The 21063-nt window shown below is 41.6% G+C and overlaps 1 protein-coding gene across 1 annotated transcript in view; it reads left to right on the top strand.

The window, feature by feature from the left end:
- The window catches only part of LOC136423428 (dynein axonemal heavy chain 5-like), an 81183-nt gene that overhangs the window by 35837 nt on the left and 24283 nt on the right, over positions 1-21063 (top strand). Inside the window, exons 39-66 of the mRNA XM_066411569.1 lie at positions 62-241; positions 823-900; positions 1547-1693; positions 2301-2473; positions 3047-3225; positions 3792-3979; positions 4564-4758; positions 5614-5748; positions 6173-6280; positions 6872-7025; positions 7450-7660; positions 8340-8517; positions 9330-9443; positions 9982-10152; positions 10617-10742; positions 11577-11717; positions 12311-12421; positions 13076-13198; positions 14008-14125; positions 14633-14757; positions 15199-15351; positions 15759-15899; positions 16561-16660; positions 17695-17843; positions 18349-18503; positions 19006-19159; positions 19713-19834; positions 20745-20976. Of these exons, the coding sequence (XP_066267666.1) occupies positions 62-241; positions 823-900; positions 1547-1693; positions 2301-2473; positions 3047-3225; positions 3792-3979; positions 4564-4758; positions 5614-5748; positions 6173-6280; positions 6872-7025; positions 7450-7660; positions 8340-8517; positions 9330-9443; positions 9982-10152; positions 10617-10742; positions 11577-11717; positions 12311-12421; positions 13076-13198; positions 14008-14125; positions 14633-14757; positions 15199-15351; positions 15759-15899; positions 16561-16660; positions 17695-17843; positions 18349-18503; positions 19006-19159; positions 19713-19834; positions 20745-20976 (4161 nt within the window). The remainder of the gene's footprint in view (positions 1-61; positions 242-822; positions 901-1546; positions 1694-2300; positions 2474-3046; positions 3226-3791; positions 3980-4563; positions 4759-5613; positions 5749-6172; positions 6281-6871; positions 7026-7449; positions 7661-8339; positions 8518-9329; positions 9444-9981; positions 10153-10616; positions 10743-11576; positions 11718-12310; positions 12422-13075; positions 13199-14007; positions 14126-14632; positions 14758-15198; positions 15352-15758; positions 15900-16560; positions 16661-17694; positions 17844-18348; positions 18504-19005; positions 19160-19712; positions 19835-20744; positions 20977-21063) is intronic.

Raw genomic sequence — 21063 nt, 5'->3', positions numbered from 1 at the left:
CACTCTGCTTTTTAACATAGACTCAAAATCAATCAATCCATTTATGCCTTGCACCTTACAGGAAGGAGAGAAGGTTGAACTAGTGGAGCCTGTTGTGGCCCAAGGAAACGTAGAGTTGTGGCTGGGGAAGTTACAGGAGGTCCAGCAAAAGTCCATCCACAGCGTCACCCGCAGTGCCTCTCTCGCCATCGCAGACCAGGGCTTCAAACTCGTCGAGTTCGAGAACATGTTCCCTGCACAGGTGAATATGAATGATCACAACAACACAGGTTTTGCCCATGTTCTCACATTAACTTATCCTCATATCAAAGTTCAGGTTCATTTTTTCTTGAAGTGTTCTCATTTTCCTAGAACTAATCGCAGAATGGAACTCGTTACCGTCGAGTACTGTAGAGGCATCCTCATTAGATAGCTTTAAACAAGCATGCAGTTAGATATGTGAAGGTTACATAGAAGAACTTTATTGCGCGACTATTGTAGCAGGTACAAAGTATGGCAACAACAGTAAACATAGAACAAGACATAATGGACAGATAGTTTGGTATAATATCAGACCAGCTGCTGCTGTGCCGCGTGCCTGCAAAGCTGATGTGTAATACACTGAAGGGCTAGATAGATACAGATACAGATACAGATGATGGCAGTTGTTTGTTTGCGTCAAGTCAAGTTAAAGTAGACAATTCACATTACTTAATATACATATATGGACTATATACTCCATTTGGCCTGGATTGTTTTAAAAACTTATTTATCATATGCAAAGTGTAATCAAATAGATTCTTGTAATTTTCTGTTCTAAACTGTTTGCGTTTTCCATTCCAGATTGGTCTGCTCGGTATCCAGATGCTGTGGACCAGGGACTCTGAGGAGGCTCTGTCAAACGCAAGAACAGACAAGAAGGTTTGTACTGGATTAAGTACTAACTATCATTTGCATCGGACTGGTGCAATGGCCTAGTTGGTAGAGTGTTTGCCTTGCACACGGTAGTCCAATCCCTGGCCGAGTCATCCCTACGAGGCTCTGTCAAATGTAAGAACAGACAAGAAGGTTTGTACTAAATGAAGTACTACAACTGTATCATTGGCATAGCCCTGCTTCTTGACTCAAAGGTCTAGACTTTGCTTGTAATGATGATGGTTGTAGTCCTAGTAGATTGGGACATTGTAATCTATGGTCTATAATTGCTCATTTTACTTGACTACATGTTTGGGAATTTGTCAGCACATTGAAAGCATAATTATGTACAGGTACTAAGGCATGGTCATGCAAGAGTAGGGAGACCATGCACAACATACATTCCGCAACTGTGTGAGGATGCAGGCTGCATTTTTGAAGACGTACCTAGAGCTATGGAGGATAGAGAGAGGTGGAAGGAGAAATTCATGGAGATCTGTGCAGCTATCACAAGATGATGACGATATTGAACTTAATCTTTCCTTGTTACAACCACTGAAAAAGAACTACTGTACTGTAACAGTACTAACTGTAACAGTAGATCCTATAGAAATCAACTGAGATATATTTTTTTGTCTCTTCCGTTGTGCAGGTGATGCAGACAACAAACCAGCACTTCCTGGACATGTTGAACATGCTGATCGACATGACGACGGAGGACCTGTCCAAGTATGAGCGCACCAAGTATGAGACCCTCATCACCATCCACGTGCACCAGAGGGACATCTTCGACGACCTGGTGAGGCTGTTATTTTGATATCTTTCATTGCTTCAATGGATGAGCGTCTTGTCACTGCTTTTGACTAAAAAACATATCATAATGCCAGTTTTTGCTTACCTGGCTACTCTCTCTTAGGTTTGTATAATATGATATTCAAAATTGTTATGTAACAGGCTCAGTAGAAACCCTTCAGCTTTGACTTTGAGTTTTTCAACTGATCAGAACGATTTTACCTCTCTTCTGCATTTTGGTCCAGGAGAGTTGAAGCAAGTAAGCAAGGAGTTGAAGTTGACTTTCAGTTTGCTAGTTTGTCGCATAATTGCATTCTTGTTTGATAAATTGACATGACAATAAAAACAACTACGAAACCCAAGAAAAACAGCAAAAGAGGCCTTGAAGTCAACTAGAGAATTTAAATTGGATGAATAGTACTGCTTGGTGCTAGTGCGCATTTCCAGGTGCCTTTGGCCCATCACTTGAGTCATATGACCATAAGGTCTTCTGAAGAAGGCCATAGAGATTGTCGGAAAATTCAACTTCTGCTTTGTTGTATTAGGACCCATGTAGGATTTATAACTTACAGTGTAGATAATCTGTCATGCTAATGCATATTTTCTTCTTCCAGGTCCGTATGCACATCAGGACCCCCTCAGACTTTGAGTGGCTGAAGCAGTCACGGTTCTACTACAACGAGGACATGGACAAGTGCGTCATCTCCATTACAGACGTCGACTTCCAGTACTGCAACGAGTACGTGGGCTGCACGGAGCGCCTTGTCATCACTCCACTCACCGACAGGTAAATACATGACATACTTATTCATTATCTCTGTCATTGGTGTAGTCTGTAGATGATAGTGTCTTTCTATGGCACTGCAGCAGTACTGTAATGAGTATGTGGGCTGCACCGAGCGCCTTGTCATCACTCCACTCACCGACAGGTACTTATTGACAAGCCTATGATAGATGGTAGTGTTTACCTTTGCCAAGAAGGTTATGTTTTACATGTAGGTACTGTGTCTGTATTTTATTGTGGACAGCATAACTCAAGAAGCTGTGGATGGATCTTAAGGATATTAGGTACATTGATAGGTGTCTGACTAGTTTGAATATGGGCCATTTTGTGGCTAATGGAACTGGAGCAGATTGTAGCTTACAGTTTTGTTATTTTTTTGTCTTCTCTAGTTTTGGGTTGTTTTTTTTACTTAAATGTTCACAACACAACACAACCCAAGTCTGCAGGCTTCAAGATTACTGGTAACATGTATATGCCTGGAACAGCATCTGAGTCTCCCTAAGTCATAAATGATTTTCTGTAAGCTTTTAGAATAATTTTTTTAAGATTCTGACAAATTTTCATTTCTACCCACAGATGCTACATCACCCTGGCGCAGGCCATCGGCATGAGTATGGGTGGAGCCCCGGCTGGCCCCGCTGGCACCGGTAAGACTGAGACCACCAAGGACATGGGGCGCTGCCTCGGCAAGTATGTGGTGGTCTTCAACTGCTCCGATCAGATGGACTTCAGGGGGCTCGGCAGAATCTACAAAGGTGGGTTTCTGTATCTGTATCTGTATAGCCGCCGTATAACCGCCCTTTGGTTGTTAAGTTCTTCAACACTTGCTTGGAGGACTTCTTTACCTTGAAGCTCTTCAAATATTTTATTTTATATAATCCTTTTGCAAACCACACTGAGGAAGATCTACAAGCTTATAGTCTGGAAGCTTTTAGTTTTGATATTGACAAAAGATATGAACTTCTTTTAATCAACAGATTTTTCCTGTCAAATATGTTTTATATTTTGTACAAAAAGTAAGGATGCTAATAGCATTCTCCTATTATGTGATGAAACTTTACTGTGCATTTAGTGGCTGGTGTTTAGTTTTGTTTCCTTATCTTTTACTAGTATTGTATCCTCACTTTGAAATTTTACTAAATGTCAAGTTCATAACAGTTTGACAGTACAAGTCTCTGAGCGCCTCCTGACATTAATGTTTTGTAAAAAAATCTTCCATGAGGGGCCATGCAACTCTATACATGTACAATCAGGAGGGACATCAAAATTAATAGATAAATTTAGTATGTTTGTCAATGTTATGTTTTAAAACCCTTGTCAGGCCTGGCCCAGTCTGGGAGCTGGGGATGCTTTGACGAGTTCAACCGGATCGAGCTGCCGGTTCTGTCCGTCGCCGCGCAGCAGATCCAGATCGTCCTGGCCTGCAAGAAGGAGCGCAAATCCTCCTTCATCTTCATGGACGGGGACATCGTCTCCATGAACCCGGAGTTCGGAATCTTCCTCACCATGGTAGGACACAAGACTGTCTTACAACATTATCTCATATATTATAAGCTTATTAAGTACACTAAGTGATATTACTTACAGTAAGTTGGGTTGTAAGAAGGAGCGCAAACCCACCTTCATGTTCATGGACAGCGACATCGTCTCAATGAACCCTGAGTTTGGAATCTTCCTCACCATGGTAGGATACAAGACAGTCTTACAGAACAGAGTTATTCATATGTCACATGCTTATTAATTACAATAAGTGTCATTCCTTACAGCAAGTTTACATTCTTGGTTGTAAGTTTTTTTGGCTGGCCTGGGAAATAAGAAACAATCTAAGACACAATTTGATGTTAAAAAATTATTACAATAATTTGTTTGTCAACACCATCTTAAAGACCCTTAATGTGTAGTATTTCCAACATTTACATGTACATGCTAATTTCTTAGATGACTGTCATATATACATGTCACAGTAGAGATGGTAATTCAGGACAATCGGCGATTGTCCTACGACAGATCGCGATCAGAGTCTGTTTGGCTGTAGTTACATGATATCCAGTGTTTTTCAATCTATGAATTTTATTTATAATTTTTTCTCCCAGAACCCTGGTTACGCAGGACGCCAGGAGCTTCCAGAGAACCTGAAGATTAACTTCCGTACGGTCGCCATGATGGTCCCCGACCGTCAGATCATCATCCGCGTGAAGCTGGCCTCATGCGGCTTCCAGCAGAACATCGTCCTGGCCAGGAAGTTCTTCATCCTCTACAAACTGTGTGAGGAACAGCTCTCCAAACAGGTCTGTATCTGATAGATAGACTGAGATGAAAGTACTCTTGTTGTTGTTGTCCTTGTTTAACGTCTATTATATCGCTAGACGTGGTCTCTTGGTGCTGTGTTACGCTTGGTTCATTCGAGGCTGATGTCTCTCTAGGTGTTTAACTCTTGGTGGCAAGAGCTCAACATTGCAAGAATAAGGGTTATATAGTATGGATCAATGTCATTTAGGCCAGGAAGTTCTCCATCCTCTATATCTTTCCAGACAGTTGAAGCTTCTGAAACCTGTTTATGTGTGTCATTGTGATGCGGCTGCCTATATCTGCCTTATGCTACTCTTTCTAGAGGTTCAGTAAATAATCAAAGGCTGACCGTCACACAAGAAAAAGATAGTACTGATTAAGTTCCGACATACAGATTTCATTGTCAGAGTCTTCATCTCTGCTGAGGCTACATGGTTGTACATGTATGTCTGGCATGGCATCTTTTCTGTTTATTCAGATTGTTTTTTTAAAAATTCCTTTTGGCTAATATTGTACATTCACTCTCAGTTCAGGCTGCAGAGCACACTTTATTGATTCTATCTAGGCCTGTTGTTAGTAACAGTTGTTGTTGTACCATGCAGGGTCATTATGATTTTGATCTGTAGAGCATCTCTACTAGCCATGGGCACCACAATTGTGACTGTTGTCCAAATCAAAACTGGTCAGTGCCACCTCTCTCCAATTGTCCTAATAGGTCCACTACGACTTTGGCCTGCGTAACATCCTGTCGTGCCTGTGGACCATGGGTGCCGTAATTGTGACCATAGCCTATTAACACTGATCACTGTGTCAATGGTTACTAATAGATCCCTTGATTGTTGTTGTTGTTCTAGGTCCACTACGACTTTGGCCTGCGTAACATCCTGTCGTGCCTGCGGACCATGGGCGGGGTGAAGCGAGCCAGCCCCGACGACACCGAGGCCACCATCGTCATGCGGGTGCTTAGGGACATGAACCTCTCAAAACTGGTGAGACATACTAGATGGTACTTTTAGTTATTGATATTGGAGATTAAAGGGTGATTACATACTGTCGATCTTCAACAACCAATTTACTAAGTTTATCTTTTAATCTATTTGCCGTAGTCAGAGATTGAATATTACATATTGGATGGGCTGGCCCCCAGTATCCCAAATAGATTTCATCTCACTTTTAGGAGATTTTTCACACTTATAATATAGTGATAGCTCTCCTTTGGGATGCAGCACAGCTTCTATATTCATGGACTTCTAATCAGTGATTCAAAATGCTGGAACTCGTAATGTGATATAGAATACAGATATTGAAACAGTTATGGTTTGTTTTCAATGCCAACAATTTGATATCTATTGTGTGTAGACATGAAAAAGATAAAGGAACAATTTGAAAGCAACGCTTGTTTCCCCTTCCCAGGTTGATGAGGATGAGCCCCTGTTCATGAGTCTGATTGAGGACTTGTTCCCAGGCATCCAACTGGACAAGGCCGGCTACCCAGAACTGGAGGCCGCCATTGAGAAGGAGGTACGTCCATCATTGAAAAGATTTAAGGACATAAAGCTACCAGAGATTACCAAATTACGATATGACTGTCAACTGAAATGCAAACGAAGGAAAATTAGATATAAGCATGCCCATTGTAAGCTATTAGAATTGATTGTTGCCATGCCCATCTCTTTAGTCCCTTAAAGCTAATTCCAAACTGAGTATAATTATACTGTTACAGTCTTCTTGTAGGTTTAGTTGTCCTTGATTTAACAGTTTGAGAAGAGAGGGGTCTCGAGGGGTCTGTCAAGAATTTTTTGTGAAGGAAAAAAATGGGTCAAGAAAAAATGTTGATTTTCTTCTTCTTCTTTACTGCTTAGCCTCATATCTGAGATTTTAGTTCAGTAGAAGATGTCCTAAGACCTGATTATGTCATATTCTGTAGAAAAGAGTTCCCTGCCAATATTTTTAACATCCTTGATTGTTAACCTGATGTTTGTGTCTGTAGTGCGATGAGTTCGGCCTCCAGCACCACCCCCTGTGGGTTTTAAAACTGATTCAGCTCTACTGTCGATGTTTGTTTCTTGTTTGTGTCTGTTTGTAATGTTAACCTGTTGTTTGTGTCCGTAGTGCGATGAGTTCGGCCTCCAACACCACCCCCCGTGGGTCCTGAAGCTGATCCAGCTGTACGAGACCCAGAGGGTTCGTCACGGCTTCATGGCGCTCGGACCGACCGGCGGCGGCAAGACCAAGTGCATCCACCTGCTGATGAAGGCCATGACTGGTCAGTGGAGCAATTATTCTGTTTGAATTATTATCATTTTAGTCATTGATTGACCTGAAAATAGTTATCTGAAATTTTACGCATTCAGCCTGCAAAGATGTCCGTTTGGCACCAAATTTGTATTGGTTATGGGGCAAGGCAGCAGGGAGAAGGTCAATAACTTCCAACACAGGGTAGCCATGGTCATGACAGCCTCTCAATGATAGAAAAAAACGCCTTAAGTCTAAATTTATGATCAAGATTCTCTGACCCAACTTTTGATTATGGCATTGTAGCATTGTAATATACAATGTAAATAATCATAACCACTAACTTCAGAATAAGCATACTCCCACCCCTCAAAAAATTGGACTAATGCATGTTGATCATAACCAACACTACTAGAATGTTTGTCTAAATCTGTATCAATTTATTTTGTAACCAGATATTGGGGAGCCCCATCGTGAGATGCGTATGAACCCCAAGGCCATCACGGCCCCTCAGATGTTCGGCACGCTCGACGTGGCCACCAATGACTGGACGGATGGGATCTTTTCGACGCTGTGGCGGCGCACGCACAAGGTGAAGAAGGGAGAACACATCTGGCTGGTGCTCGATGGTCCGGTGGACACGCTCTGGATCGAGAACCTCAACAGGTTTGTTACTGTTACATACTCAAGATAGAAGTTAATAGTATCCGCACTACTCTCTCATCAGGCATTAGAAATCGCCACCAAAGTATCATCAGGCACATTATGACCTCACCCTCGTAAACCAGGACCGCCTATTGCTCGACGTTACATCGCGAGTGTAAGCGGCCCTGGTAAAATGGACCGCTACATATGGTTATAGCTACGTCACCTGCTTCCCCTCATCGGAAGCAGCGCGCAAAGAACGCTGGGAAGCTATCAACCAATCAGGTTACGTGTTACATCGTTGCTTTGGTTACCCAAAACAAATGTCAGCCGATAGTTGTTTTGGGTTTACGAGGGTGTATGACCTAGGCAGCTTAACCACCCTAAGTAAGATTGCAGCACTCCACCTCACATGGCAAGCAAGACAGAATAAACCCTGAAATCTTTCAAGAATCCGTGTTCATTTGTACTTTTTGGAAAAGAATTAGAGAAAAATAATGTCCATTTTCTTTTTCTGGTCTAAGCTGCTTAGTTCCATACGGGAAACCTACCTATATTTGTGGACATTTCTAAGACTTAGACTAAGTGTATTTTTGAATTAGAAAACTTGGACCTGACTATATTCATCACCTGAAATTATCTTTACAAAGGAAGGTGTTTTCTGCTCAGACCCATAATAAACTATTTTAAACCTCTCCAGTGTGTTGGACGACAACAAGACCCTGACCCTGGCCAACGGTGACCGGATCCCCATGGCGATGGACTGTAAGATCGTGTTCGAGCCTGATAACGTGGACAACGCCTCGCCCGCCACTGTGTCCAGGAACGGCATGGTGTTCATGAGCTCCTCTGTACTGGACTGGGACCCAATCATCAAGGTAACAATCTTTTTATTCTTTATTAATTTTCAAATGTAGAAACAATTACTGACATAGTTATGATGCACGCAAGTTAACAAACTTAATAACCACTAAACATACATGCAAAAGCATTAGTAAGGACAAAATGAGCTTAAATGAATGCAAACTGGATTAGAAATATGAAAAAACTTATTAAGGTATTGATTTTGATGAGAGATCACACATTACTGCCCCTTGTATCTAGAATACATTACAAATGGTCATGTCCTTGGTGCTGAATTATAAGTTGAACATGATACATTTCACTTTTCTGGTAGTTTCGTCTTCTTTAGAGAACAAAGTTCTTTGCACTCAAGCAAGAGATACATTTATTTAGCTGCCAACAATTCAGCAGTCCTTTTGCTGTCTTTCTCAGTGTTAAACTCTTGTCACCCTCTCGACATACACACTACTGAAAAGGGTCACAGTTCTTAGGACGGGACATCCTCTGTTCATTGTGCTTAAACTAGTTATAAAGAATAGCCAGGGGAATTTTCCTGGTACTATGTACAATGCACTTAATACACTCTGTATTTTTCTGTTTCTCTGACATGACCAGTGGAGGATTCTTAACTTAAGATCAAGATCACTAAGTACATGTATCACTTACACAGCAAATACACATATAACTTATCCTGATGGCAAGCCTGTTTCCTTGTTTGTATTTATGTAGACCTTATGAAAGTTGCCATACTTTTGTTGTGTCAATACAGTAAAGGTTGTTGTTGTTGTTGTGTTGTTATCTGTACATAAGACCTGATGGAAAGCCTATTTCCTTCCTCCCCCGCCAGGCGTGGCTGCGCAGGCGGCCTCCCCAGCAAGCTGAGATCCTGTGGAACCTGGTGGAGTCCATCTTCCCCGACCTCTACATCTACGTCAAGCAGAGCCTCTGGCCCAAGATGAAGGTAAAGTCATTGTCCTTATACGTTGATGAAGAATAGACATCCAGGTAATACGAAACCCAAAAAAACAGTTGCTCAAGCAACTGGATAAGATTATGTTTCACAGGAAACCAGTTGAGGGCTTAAGATGTTTTTTCTGCATACTAGCATAGATGTAGGTAACATTCCAAATCAGTTACAACAGGCAACTTGTACCTGCATACACAGCTCATTTTCTTTCCTTTTTGGTCCTGCAAAACAATGTTTCAAAGGTGTTCCTGGCAACTGATGATCTTCAATCTAGATCTGTTGTGCCTCAGGATTTTTAAAAGCAACTCTGAACTGTGTAAAGAGAGTTTTTTTAACAAGCAAATACCTATTGCATGTACTAATGTAGACATTAGTCCTTTTGTATTCTGGGTATTTGAAGCTAAGCTTAAACTTCAGCTAGACCCCGATTATTGCATGAATATCAACCTCCTTTTATCTAGTGGTATTGTTACTATTTTCATTGTATTTTCCATTTTCTACTTTCATTCATTTTTCTAACGTCTTTTTCCAGACCCTGGAGTGTAACTACGTGAAGCAGCTGATTGACCTCCTTGAGGGCCTGATCCCCACGGGAGACGACGGCTCGCCCAAGAACCTCCCCAAGGACCACCTGGCCAAAATCTTCATCTTCGCCCTGATGTGGTCACTGGGTTCACTGCTGGAACTGGAGGACAGGGCCAAGGTATTTAACTTTGTAATGATATTTCTATGCAACGATAAGGGGCGTGGCCTTATAAATCTTGATGACGTAATCATGACATCATACTAATTTGCATAAATTATCACCTTGCTATAAGGTACTACCTGAAAAAAAATTAAGGTTGAGGAAGGTTTATTAAGCTTAAGAAAGGGTTTTTTCAAAAACATCTCCAAATTCCTCAGCCACCCTTCAACAATTGTTAAGTCACAATATCTGACATCAGGTTCCGGTATTTCCCGTTCAGTATGAACTTGTCAGGGCTTTTTGATCTTTCTTTCCTGAGGATGAATTTAGAGGAATTTTCTGACGAATTTGAGGGAATCAACGAGTTAATGAGCTTTGAATTCAGAAAATTCCTTGAAATCCATCTTGAGCCTCAGGAAAGCCATACATATATAATATTTATAGCAAGAAAAACTAATTGTAATCTGTCTGTTTTACCCCAGATGGAAGACTTCCTGCGGAAGCACGAGGCTGACCTGTCCATGCCGCCCATCGAGGCCGACAGCCAGGACACCATGTTTGAGTTCTACGTGGACGACAACGGGGCCTGGAAACACTGGAACACACGGGTGAGTAACCTTCTTCTTCTTAATTCGGGTCACCATTTTGGTCTGCTACACTCTCCCACTCCAGTACTCCACACACATACTTCCTCTGGGGGTCAGAGCTTCCAGATCCTTCTTGGTGCAAGGCTCAGGCAGGAGGGGCAGATGAGAAAGTGTCTTAAACCAGACTATTAGGTAGCAATGGGTCCAGTCTTTAAGACACCCTTCACTAAGAAAAGAAGGATGCCCTAATGTTGCAGGGCACGCCCAGAGGACGCCCTGTTTTCCTGCTAATTACATTGTACATTGTACACTTTCACATGTATTGCCCCCACACACACGCTGCCCACTGGATTGTTGTCCTAATACAGGACAGTGTATGTGAATTGATTGACATGAAATACCAGGCAATTTTGTTAATCCGTAGAGCACATTGGGGAACTAGCTCTGGTTCTGAATGCCCCCCCCCCCCCAATTTTTGGACGCCCTGTCTATATATCATAGCTAAAAGCCTGGGGGTCAGTATATTCATGTTCCCGCTTTCACACACAGGTGGAACCCTACATCTATGCGAAGGACATTGTCCCAGACTACGCCTCCATCCTGGCTTTGTGTATGACTTATAAGGTCCATTTTAACAGTGCCACATACAGAGAAAACTGTACCCATTTCTACGCCTGGGTGGAGTGAGGAAAGTTGTGTAAAGTGCCTTTCCCAAGGGCACAACATCGGTGGCGTCGGGGGGATTCGAGCCCGAAATGGCTTGGTTCTGGGCCAAACACCCTGCAGTTATGCCACACGACCCCATGATATATCTTTTATATCACGATATGCTGATATAACTGTTCCTCCTTACAGGTGGAACCCTACATCTATGCGAAGGACAGTGTGCCAGACTACGCCTCCATCCTGGTGCCCAACGTGGACAACGTCCGGACGGACTACCTCATGGAGGTCATAATGAAGCAGGAGAAGGCCGTCATGCTCATCGGTGAACAGGTACGGACTCCGAGGAGGTGTTTTTTTCAAATGATACACTTTTGTGTATCAGTAACAGTAATGTAACTATTTGTGACCAGTCTAACCCACACACTAATATCAATAAGTACTTCTTGCACCTGACTTTCCAGGATGTCATGTCAGAAGTGGGTAAAAATATGGACTTATAATTAGGTATAAACCAACAATAATGTTTAATACAGATAGAAACATACAATACAATTTGTTGACTCCCTTACCATTCTCCTATTCAAGTGTCAGCATCGTTGCATTTTTTTTTTTACAAATTTGAAATATTATGGTTAGCCTATTGAAAGAGCTCTAACTTGCAAATGACTAGTTAGGATATTATGTCACTATTTGTTGAGCCTTTTTTTCTGGAACTGCTTACAGGTTACAGGCGTGAGAAAGATTAATATGCTAGCCCTTTGTAATAGCCATAGGCTAGAAAATGTAGTTGGGCAGCCCTGGCTGTCTGTGCTGAAAAGCCAAACCAATGAATAAAAAATAGATAAATTGATATGCTTCATTTTTTTTTTCTTTAAATGAATGGTGTTATAAGACATATTTTTTCTGCAATCTACTTCTTGTAGGGCACAGCGAAGACTGTGATCATCAAGGGCTACATGGGGAAATACGACCCTGAGCAGCACCTCACCAAGGCCCTCAACTTCTCAAGCGCCACACAGCCTCTCACCTTCCAGGTACAACAGCTTGTTTACTTGTTTTTATTTGTTTATTTGTTTCCTTTAAACTTGCTACATACAATGGAAGTTATCATCCCAGACAGACATAGAAAGTTGTATAATGATGATTGGAAATTCATGCCCAAGGGCTATTTGCAGACCGTACGATGTGGAAATTTAGGGAAAAACATACACGTGACACTCATGACACTGTTGTAACAATAGACTGCATGATACTAGTATTGGCTATATCTAGAGAAGCTGGGTTTGACTTCTTTTCTGGAGGCAGTGGAAGACGAAAAGCTCCACTTTTTATACATATGAAGAAGCTCAGGCCAATAATTGAAGTTGACAGTGTCATTCATTTTGTTGACACCTCCCACATACATAACGAATCAATACCCTTTTTGGGTCATGTTGTTAAACCACAAAGACAACCACACAGCTACAAAATGACACCATAACCTTCTTTGCACAGGTAAATGATGTATGATAAATAAAATGTCTAGATTTATTAATTTAAAAGAAAACACAATTTTGTATGATTGTGGAATATTTGAACAGCTACTATACATCTAAATCTACTGCAAATTGTATGTTTTGTGTTACTTTCTTAAGGTACATATAATTACACAACAATAACCCTTACATTTTGTACAAATAATTTCCCAGCGCACCATTGAGAGCTATGTTGACAAGCGTGTGGGCACCACCTACGGCCCTCCCGCGGGGAAACACATGACTGTGTTCGTTGACGACATCAACATGCCCGTCATCAACGATTGGGGAGACCAGGTAGGCATTTCATCGTTTCTCTTGAACCTACAAGGTGAAAGATGATAATTAAAACCGGATAGTGAATGAGACTCAGTGAATTGCTGTTTTCTTTTCTTAAGGCCACACCAATTTAATTTCTTGGTTTACTTAACGGATTTTTATTTTTAATTTTAGCACACAAAAATCATGAGAACAGAAGGCTGGGGTGAAAACTTGCACCTGACCCTGTTCACTCCCTGATACTGACATTCCTCTGAGATTCTGTTTTATGTTGTTTTTCCAATCTAGCATTTTTTTTCTTCATTTTTTTTATTCCGTTAACCAAGAATATAAATTGGTGTGGCCTGAGATTGTTTAATCAGTGTCTAGCACTTCTTTTTAGAGAGGCTATTCTTTAAGAATATTCCTATTCCTGGACAGAATTTCCAATTTTTAGAGCACCTTTTGGAACCCTACCTTTTTCACTTGTTAAATCATGTGCATTTGTTGTTACGTTCTGCAGTGTCATTTTTCTCACGATAGCATGCATTTTCTCCCTCTCTCTCTCTCTCTCTCTCTCTCTCTCTCTCTCTTCTCTCTCTCTCTCTCTCTTCCTCTCTTCTGCCCTTCCTAACGCCAACCCAAACCCTACTGTTGGGCTTAAGACATGGGAAATATGTGTTAAATGCCTTTCCCAAGGACACAACATCTGGGTGCATGTCCAGACATGTCTGGGTACTCCACTGGGGATTGAACCTGGGTCTGATTGATTCATAGCCGGATGCTCTGCCACTATGCCACACCAACGCCACTAGATGACATAAAACCAAATTGCTTTGTGTTTTTAGATCACCAATGAGGTTGTTCGACAGCTGGTTGAGACGAAGGGGTTCTACAACCTGGAGAAGCCCGGAGAGTTCACCAACATCGTGGACATGCAGTTTGTGGCTGCCATGATCCATCCAGGTGGGTAATCATCTTCCTTTCTTCTCTGCATGGCATCAAATGATAAACAATCTTCATCCAGATCTAAATCAAAATAGAAAAATTATACATCCTAACAACAAGATGGGCCATAGCAGCTGCTTCATGTTTAAGTGGAAATGAAGATAATGTTTTTTGTATCTTGAAAGATGTTTATGCTCACTGAGTGATGTCTAGATTACTGTATTATGTAATTGCTACTGGTGTACCCAAATGATGGGATTTAGGGGGCTCTGAATAGAAGGGGTAGTCCCTTGGTTACTGTCTGATGCTGGAAATGCAGAAGGATGACTTGCATAAATCCATAATTTGCCTTCACAGTCATCAAGCATGTAAAGTGGACTACCAAAATAATCTTTGCCAGCTAGATAAAGCAAAGTAAAAGATTCTTAAAACCTAGATGATAGAGGGAACAGTGTACATGTATTATATAATGCAGCAAATTTGGCTCTTGCATCTCTCTAATATTTCTGCATGTCCCTTTCCCAGGTGGAGGTCGTAACGACATCCCTGCCCGCCTGAAGCGGCAGTTCACCATCTACAACTGCACCCTGCCCTCCAACGCCTCCATGGACAAAATCTTCACCACCATCGCAGACGGGTACTTCATCAAGGTTTGTTTACCTGCGATCTCACTTCTTTTTTTAATAACTGCAGCTGGATGGCAGAGATTTGTAAATTAAGTCTATGTTACAAGAATCTCTCTTAAGATACTTCAAGCTAGATGAGCAAACCGTTTGGAAGTGTCAAGTACTGAAGTAGTAAGAAGGCTCAGTCTAAACCTCCTTAGTCAGAGAAATTGCATTGTCTCCTCTTTCACATCACATATTACTTACTAGGAAGAATGACATTCAATTTGAAAGCAAGATTTGCAAAATATATAGCAAGCCATAACTTACCGGTATATATATATATATAGCAAGCCATGAAGTTGTAACAAATTGCAGGCATCTACATTCCACACTTTCCTTTCAGTTGCTATTTTTTCTGTGGTTTTTAACTGGAAAGCAATTAGACTGGAATTGGATGGCTAATAGAAACTCTGTATCCCATAGGAGCGTGGGTTCAAGCCGGAGGTGAAAGACCTGGCGGTGAGTCTGGTGCCGTGCACCCGGCGTCTGTGGCAGGCCACCAAGGTCAAGATGCTGCCCACCCCCGCCAAGTTCCACTACATCTTCAACCTCAGGGACCTGTCAAGGATCTGGCAGGTCGGTCCACTCTCTTAATAGGGTTGTTTTTTTAAGTCAACATAGAATAAGATCATCATATGAGTGATTCTACTTATAGGCACATAATTTGATAAGCTAAAACTGTTAAGTGAACAGTGGTCATTACATTGTACAATCAGAAGAGGGGTAGAAAAATACAAAATAGCAGCTCCATTCAAGTTTGTATTTTGTAAAATCTTCATTGTAATCTCTGTTTATTGGACTTTTATGAATACCTCATCAGAGTCTGCAGAAATAACATTGCAGTAAGGCTCTGCATGTACTCAATCTTTTATGTGCATGGGTGAATCAAAAACTTGCCTAGCGTACGTTAAGCCAATCGCTGAGAAGGCAGTTAATCCAACATTCTGCTTAAATGCTAGTTTAACATGTTATTTCTCCACTAGGGCATGCTGACGGTGACCTCGGAGATCAACCCCAACAACGACCTGATCATGCGTCTGTGGAAGCACGAGTGCACGCGTGTCATCGCTGACAGGTTCACCAACCACCCAGACAAGGAATGGTTCGAAACGATGGTCTTCAAGGTAAGAAACAAGCATTTCTTCTAAATGTACTATAAGTTAGATATGTTACTTCACCAAATTTAAATATGGAAGCACAAGTGCACGCGCGTCATCGCAGACAGGTTCACTAACCACCCAGACAAGGAATGGTTCGAAAAGATGGTCTTCAAGGTAAGAAACAAGCATTTCTTCTAAATGTACTATAAGTTAGATATGTTACTTCACCAAATTTAAATATGGAAGCACAAGTGCACGCGCGTCATCGCAGACAGGTTCACTAACCACCCAGACAAGGAATGGTTCGAAAAGATGGTCTTCAAGGTAAGAAACAAGCAGTTGGTCTTCTTGCAGATTATTGAAAAGACATCTTACAAATGGGAAGAGATAGTCACTTCTCGCCTGCTCAAAGTTACTATGATTCATATCATGTAATTCAACCAGTATAGGTGGTAACAGAAAATCATAAAGACAAAACTATTTGTTTGCATTCTTTGGATATCATTATTTGAAGACACATTTTGATTCAGGTTTCTAGTCAAGTATCAAAAGTATTGTCATATTTGCCTGCAACTATCATACCTTTAAGTTTTGTGGTCTAATATCAGTCTGAGAGGTGTTTTAAAAATAAGAAAAATTGAATCAGTTGTATTTTTGAAATTGTATTAATTTCTTTCTACCCCAGATTGCAGAGGAGGACATGGGCACAGCCCTGGCTGAAAACGTGAAGGACGGGGACAGCGCCTACTTCGTGGACTTCCTGAGGGATGCTCCAGAGGCTACAGGTATGTCTGTAGAAACACAGAGCAGAATAGATTTGAGCAGTCATGTTTGGTCTATTGTTATATTTGCTTCATCACTTTCACATTTCATACCTACATGTCAGATATTTTGTGGAAAGTTTCAATGTTGCACAGTTGATTATCATTATGTCAGAGTCTCCATGCTTCATCAAAATGTAAAGAATAAATCTCAACATTTCTTTGATCTCAGAATTGTTCCAAAAACTTTTGAAATCTTTCCAAAAGATCTCGTAATTTTTCCAAAATCATAGATAGTAGTAGAAATAATTTAAAATCTGCCATGCTTATTGATTGTTGTTTATATGTATATATGTATTGTATATTAGGGATAAATGTACACAAATGTACTACCTAAGGTTTGCTAACATTGCTCCTAATACTGCTGTTTCTATGTCAATGCTTCTCAGAAGTCCTGTATTACAGTAATAGTAAGTACACGTACATGTATGTCTATTGTATATGTAGGTAGTTATCCGTATTGCACAGTGCACTACATCATAGCATTGGTCTACATTAACAAACATTACAGTTAGTAGACCTACATGTGGTAGGAGAATGCACATGGCATGTAATGTTTGTGATGATTTGTTTTTCACAGGACTCCCACCCCCAAATCCAGGTAGAAAAATGTTACAAACCTTTCAAACTTAACGGTGTCTATGGTGAGATACTCTAGGGTTGAAGGAGAGGAAAAGGTGTTAAAGGAACATTTTGTATGCATGATACAACAGTTATTAACAGACCATCTGTCACCTTCTTCAGGGCATTTCTGACTGGTTCACTTTGCACTGCAGCTATAGGTGTCGTCACTTACAGATGCGCTCCCAAAGGAGTCTCTCTCTATATATATATCTGTCTCAGAACCAGTCAGAATTGCTGTGAGGAAGGTGATAGACAGTCACCAAAACATGGGTTGAACAAAACACTAAGTCTTGGTTATGTACAGAGAGTCTTTTTATTCAGTGACTTACCAACCCGTTTAAACTATAAACTAACTGTGATCCTGTCTGCCCCAGGGGATGAGCCAGACGACGCAGACCTGGATGCCCCTAAGATCTACGAGCCAGTCGACACCCTGAAGGCTCTGTCTGACCGAGCGCTGAGCTTCCAGGAGCAGTACAACGAGACCGTGCGGGGAGGCAAGATGGACCTGGTGTTCTTCGAGGTGAAAAACAGATTAAAATTTGTTGATTCTTGCCCAGCTTGCATGCTAGTTGTAAGGGGCAGCAAGATGGACCTGGTGTTCTTTTAGGTGAAAACACTGTCAAATTACTTTGGCAAAAATGCCAAGTCTTTTGTAGCATTTGTTTGTATGTATGTTTGTATGTTGTTGAAGAGCATAAGTCAAGAAGCTTTGAATGGATCATCATGAAATTTGGTATGTGGGTAATATGTATTGTCCCTTGAAATAGATTATTGATAAGATTTTGGTCCCCCTTGGTGGGTTTTCTTGGCACTGCAGGAGAACTTTCGGTTTTGCTATGTTGTGTTCTGGACAAACCAAGGTCATGATTTTTTGGTGGTAGATACCTCTTGTACTCAAGAAGATGTACAGACATTCATCTTGCCAATGGCTACATTATACATTTAGAGTAATTTAACCTGGGCTAATGTACCCATGGACATTTGTAAAAAGATGTTCTTTACAATCTTGCTGTTCCCTGCTACAGGATGCCCTGATCCACTTGCTGAAGATTTCGCGCATCATCCGCACCCCCATCGGTAACGCCATGCTGGTGGGGGTGGGGGGCTCGGGCAAGCAGAGTCTGACTCGACTCGCCAGCTACATCGCAGGATACAAGACCTTCCAGATCGTGCTCTCCAGGTCTGTTTAACCTTCTCCCTGCTGCCTAACTCTGTAACCAATAGAGAATGGGGTGCTTCAGTGTGCTAAAGGTTAAGCTGCACTGTTTTTGTAACCGTCCTCTACATTTCTAAAGACCTAATAGCTTCTGTAGATTTACTCGGTTCTTGTTTAAAAGTAGTTTTTCAATTGTTCTTTATTCACTTAATATATGCTGCCTTTTCAGAGTGCTTTTTGTAACATTTATTAAGATTCCGCCATCCTTAACACAGATCCCAGCTTCAAAAATGCACATATTTCCTCATTATTGAAGTATTTACTGAACTCTGAGATCATCAAATACATGTAGTTATTATTACAGTTTACTTAACTTGAAGGGAAGGAAGAATCTCACAACCTATATTTCAGCACCTTGGACAGTGCACATTATCTTAAATTACTGTTTTCGAAGCTTTGCTTCATAGAGTCACTTTGCTAAATGCCTCACTGACTAAAACATTGTTTTTGTTCCCGTCCTCTGTAGAACGTACAATGCCAGTAACCTGCTGGACGACCTGAAGGTCCTTTACAGGATGTCAGGGTTGAAGGGTCAGGGCGTGACCTTCATCTTCACCGACAACGAGATCAAGGACGAAGGCTTCCTGGAGTACATGAACAACCTGCTGGCTACAGGAGAGGTGGGTTCATGGGGAAGGGTGTCGAGTTTCAGAACCTGCTTCTATAGAACTATTGAAGACATTTGCAACATTCTAGTCACTCTTAGGAGACTATCAGATTTCAGAATCTGGTTCCGTAGAACAATTGGACTGAGTGCAACATTCTAGAAACTTTGAGGAGGGTACTGAATTTCAGAACCTGATTACAAAGAACAAAATACATTGTGCTGAATGCAAAATTGTAGTCACTATAAGGGGCTATCAAATTTCAGAACCTGCTTCCGTATTGAAGGCGACATTTGTTGAGCCACTTTGCGAGAGTATCAAATTTCAGAATCTTCTTCCATACTGAACTGAATGCAACATTTAAGACTCAAAATAACTTGCTAGCAACAGGACAAAATTCACAATTTGCTTATCCTCAAGTTGTTCCGCTTATTGTTTGATTCTGGATCCGCTAGCAAGTTTTGTTGTTATTGAGGTCTTTTTACTCTGTAGAATAGCTGGGGAAATAGAGTGTAAGTTGAAGGGAATTGCTGTTTCCATCTTAGTGATTTTGTGGTCTTCCTGTTAGATCTCCAACCTGTTTGCTCGTGATGAGATCGATGAGATCACCTCTGAGCTGATTCCCGTCATGAAGCAAGAGTTCCCGCGCCACCCACCGACCAACGAGAACCTCTACAACTACTTCCTCAGGTAGGAGTTGCGCTTTTAGGAATCATGTAGTCTAGTGGTTAGCAGCCCTTCCTCAGGAACTATGATGATAATAATAAATTGGGGCATACCGGTGGTTTAATCGAATCAGGGACTTCTCTGTTTTGGGCTAAACACCCTACCGATTGCACCACACGATGCCAACTAGAAGCTGTGAGTTTGACTATGGCTGTGTTGCTCATCTGACATGCACGCTACGGAAAGGGTCACAGTCCTTACGACGGGACATGGTCCGCTGTTCATTGTGCTTGTCGAAAAGAGATGGCGCAATTTTTCTGGTATAATGAACCTGTAAATACTGCTCATAGTGTCTGTCATGACCAGTGGAAGATTTGCTCCTCAGTGAACTAAACTGGATCGATATCACTGTCAATTTTTCACTTTCCTTGATAAAGACTGGATCAGTCAAAAATTTGTCCAATTTCTTGTGTTGGAAATTGCAGTTTAACTTTGTTACATAATGACTTATACCAACACAGATGAACTTTCAAGTGAACTGTCAATTTTTTTCTCAGCCGCCCCTCAGCAACCAGGAAGAATAGCTCTTCAGTGAACTAAACTTGATCAATATCAAAGTCAGTCAAAGTTCCTTCCCGCACCGATGGTGCATAGGGCGGCGCCCATCTCCGTTTCTTTAGCCCTTGGGCCATACACCTTTTTGCAATCACTACAGCAGGGGGCTAGTCCACTGGTAGTGGTGTGTGTTTAACTTCCGTACTCTTTCTCAAATGCTGAGTGCTAAACAGAGAAAGCAGTATGTACCATTTTTAAAGTCTTTGGTATGACCCAGCCGGGGATCGAACTCACGACCTACCCTATGCAAGGCGAACACCAACTAGGCCATTGCACCGGTTTCTTGATCAATTACAATATTCTTGCTTTTTCTCCCCAGCCGTGCTCGCAGCAACCTGCACGTCGTCCTCTGCTTCTCGCCCGTCGGGGAGAACTTCCGTAGCCGAGCGCTGAAGTTCCCGGCGCTGTTCTCAGGCTGCACGATGGATTGGTTCCTCCGCTGGCCCAAGGACGCGCTCATCGCTGTCGCTGACTACTTCCTGGCAAACTTCCAGATCCGCTGCACGGACGAAGTGAAGAACAGCGTGGTCAACACCATGGGCAAAATCCACGTAAGTACCAGTCAGAATTGATGATTCACAACTTAAAGCAAAACCTTTGTTGGATCCATTGGTATGTGTGGTGGCCGCCATCTTGAA

The sequence above is a fragment of the Branchiostoma lanceolatum genome, chromosome 17 (genome assembly GCF_035083965.1).
Source record: "Branchiostoma lanceolatum isolate klBraLanc5 chromosome 17, klBraLanc5.hap2, whole genome shotgun sequence".
In the NCBI taxonomy this organism is placed as follows: domain Eukaryota; kingdom Metazoa; phylum Chordata; class Leptocardii; order Amphioxiformes; family Branchiostomatidae; genus Branchiostoma; species Branchiostoma lanceolatum.
The sequence above is the reverse complement of the archived record's forward strand: the minus strand, read 5'-3'. Positions and strand labels throughout refer to the sequence as shown.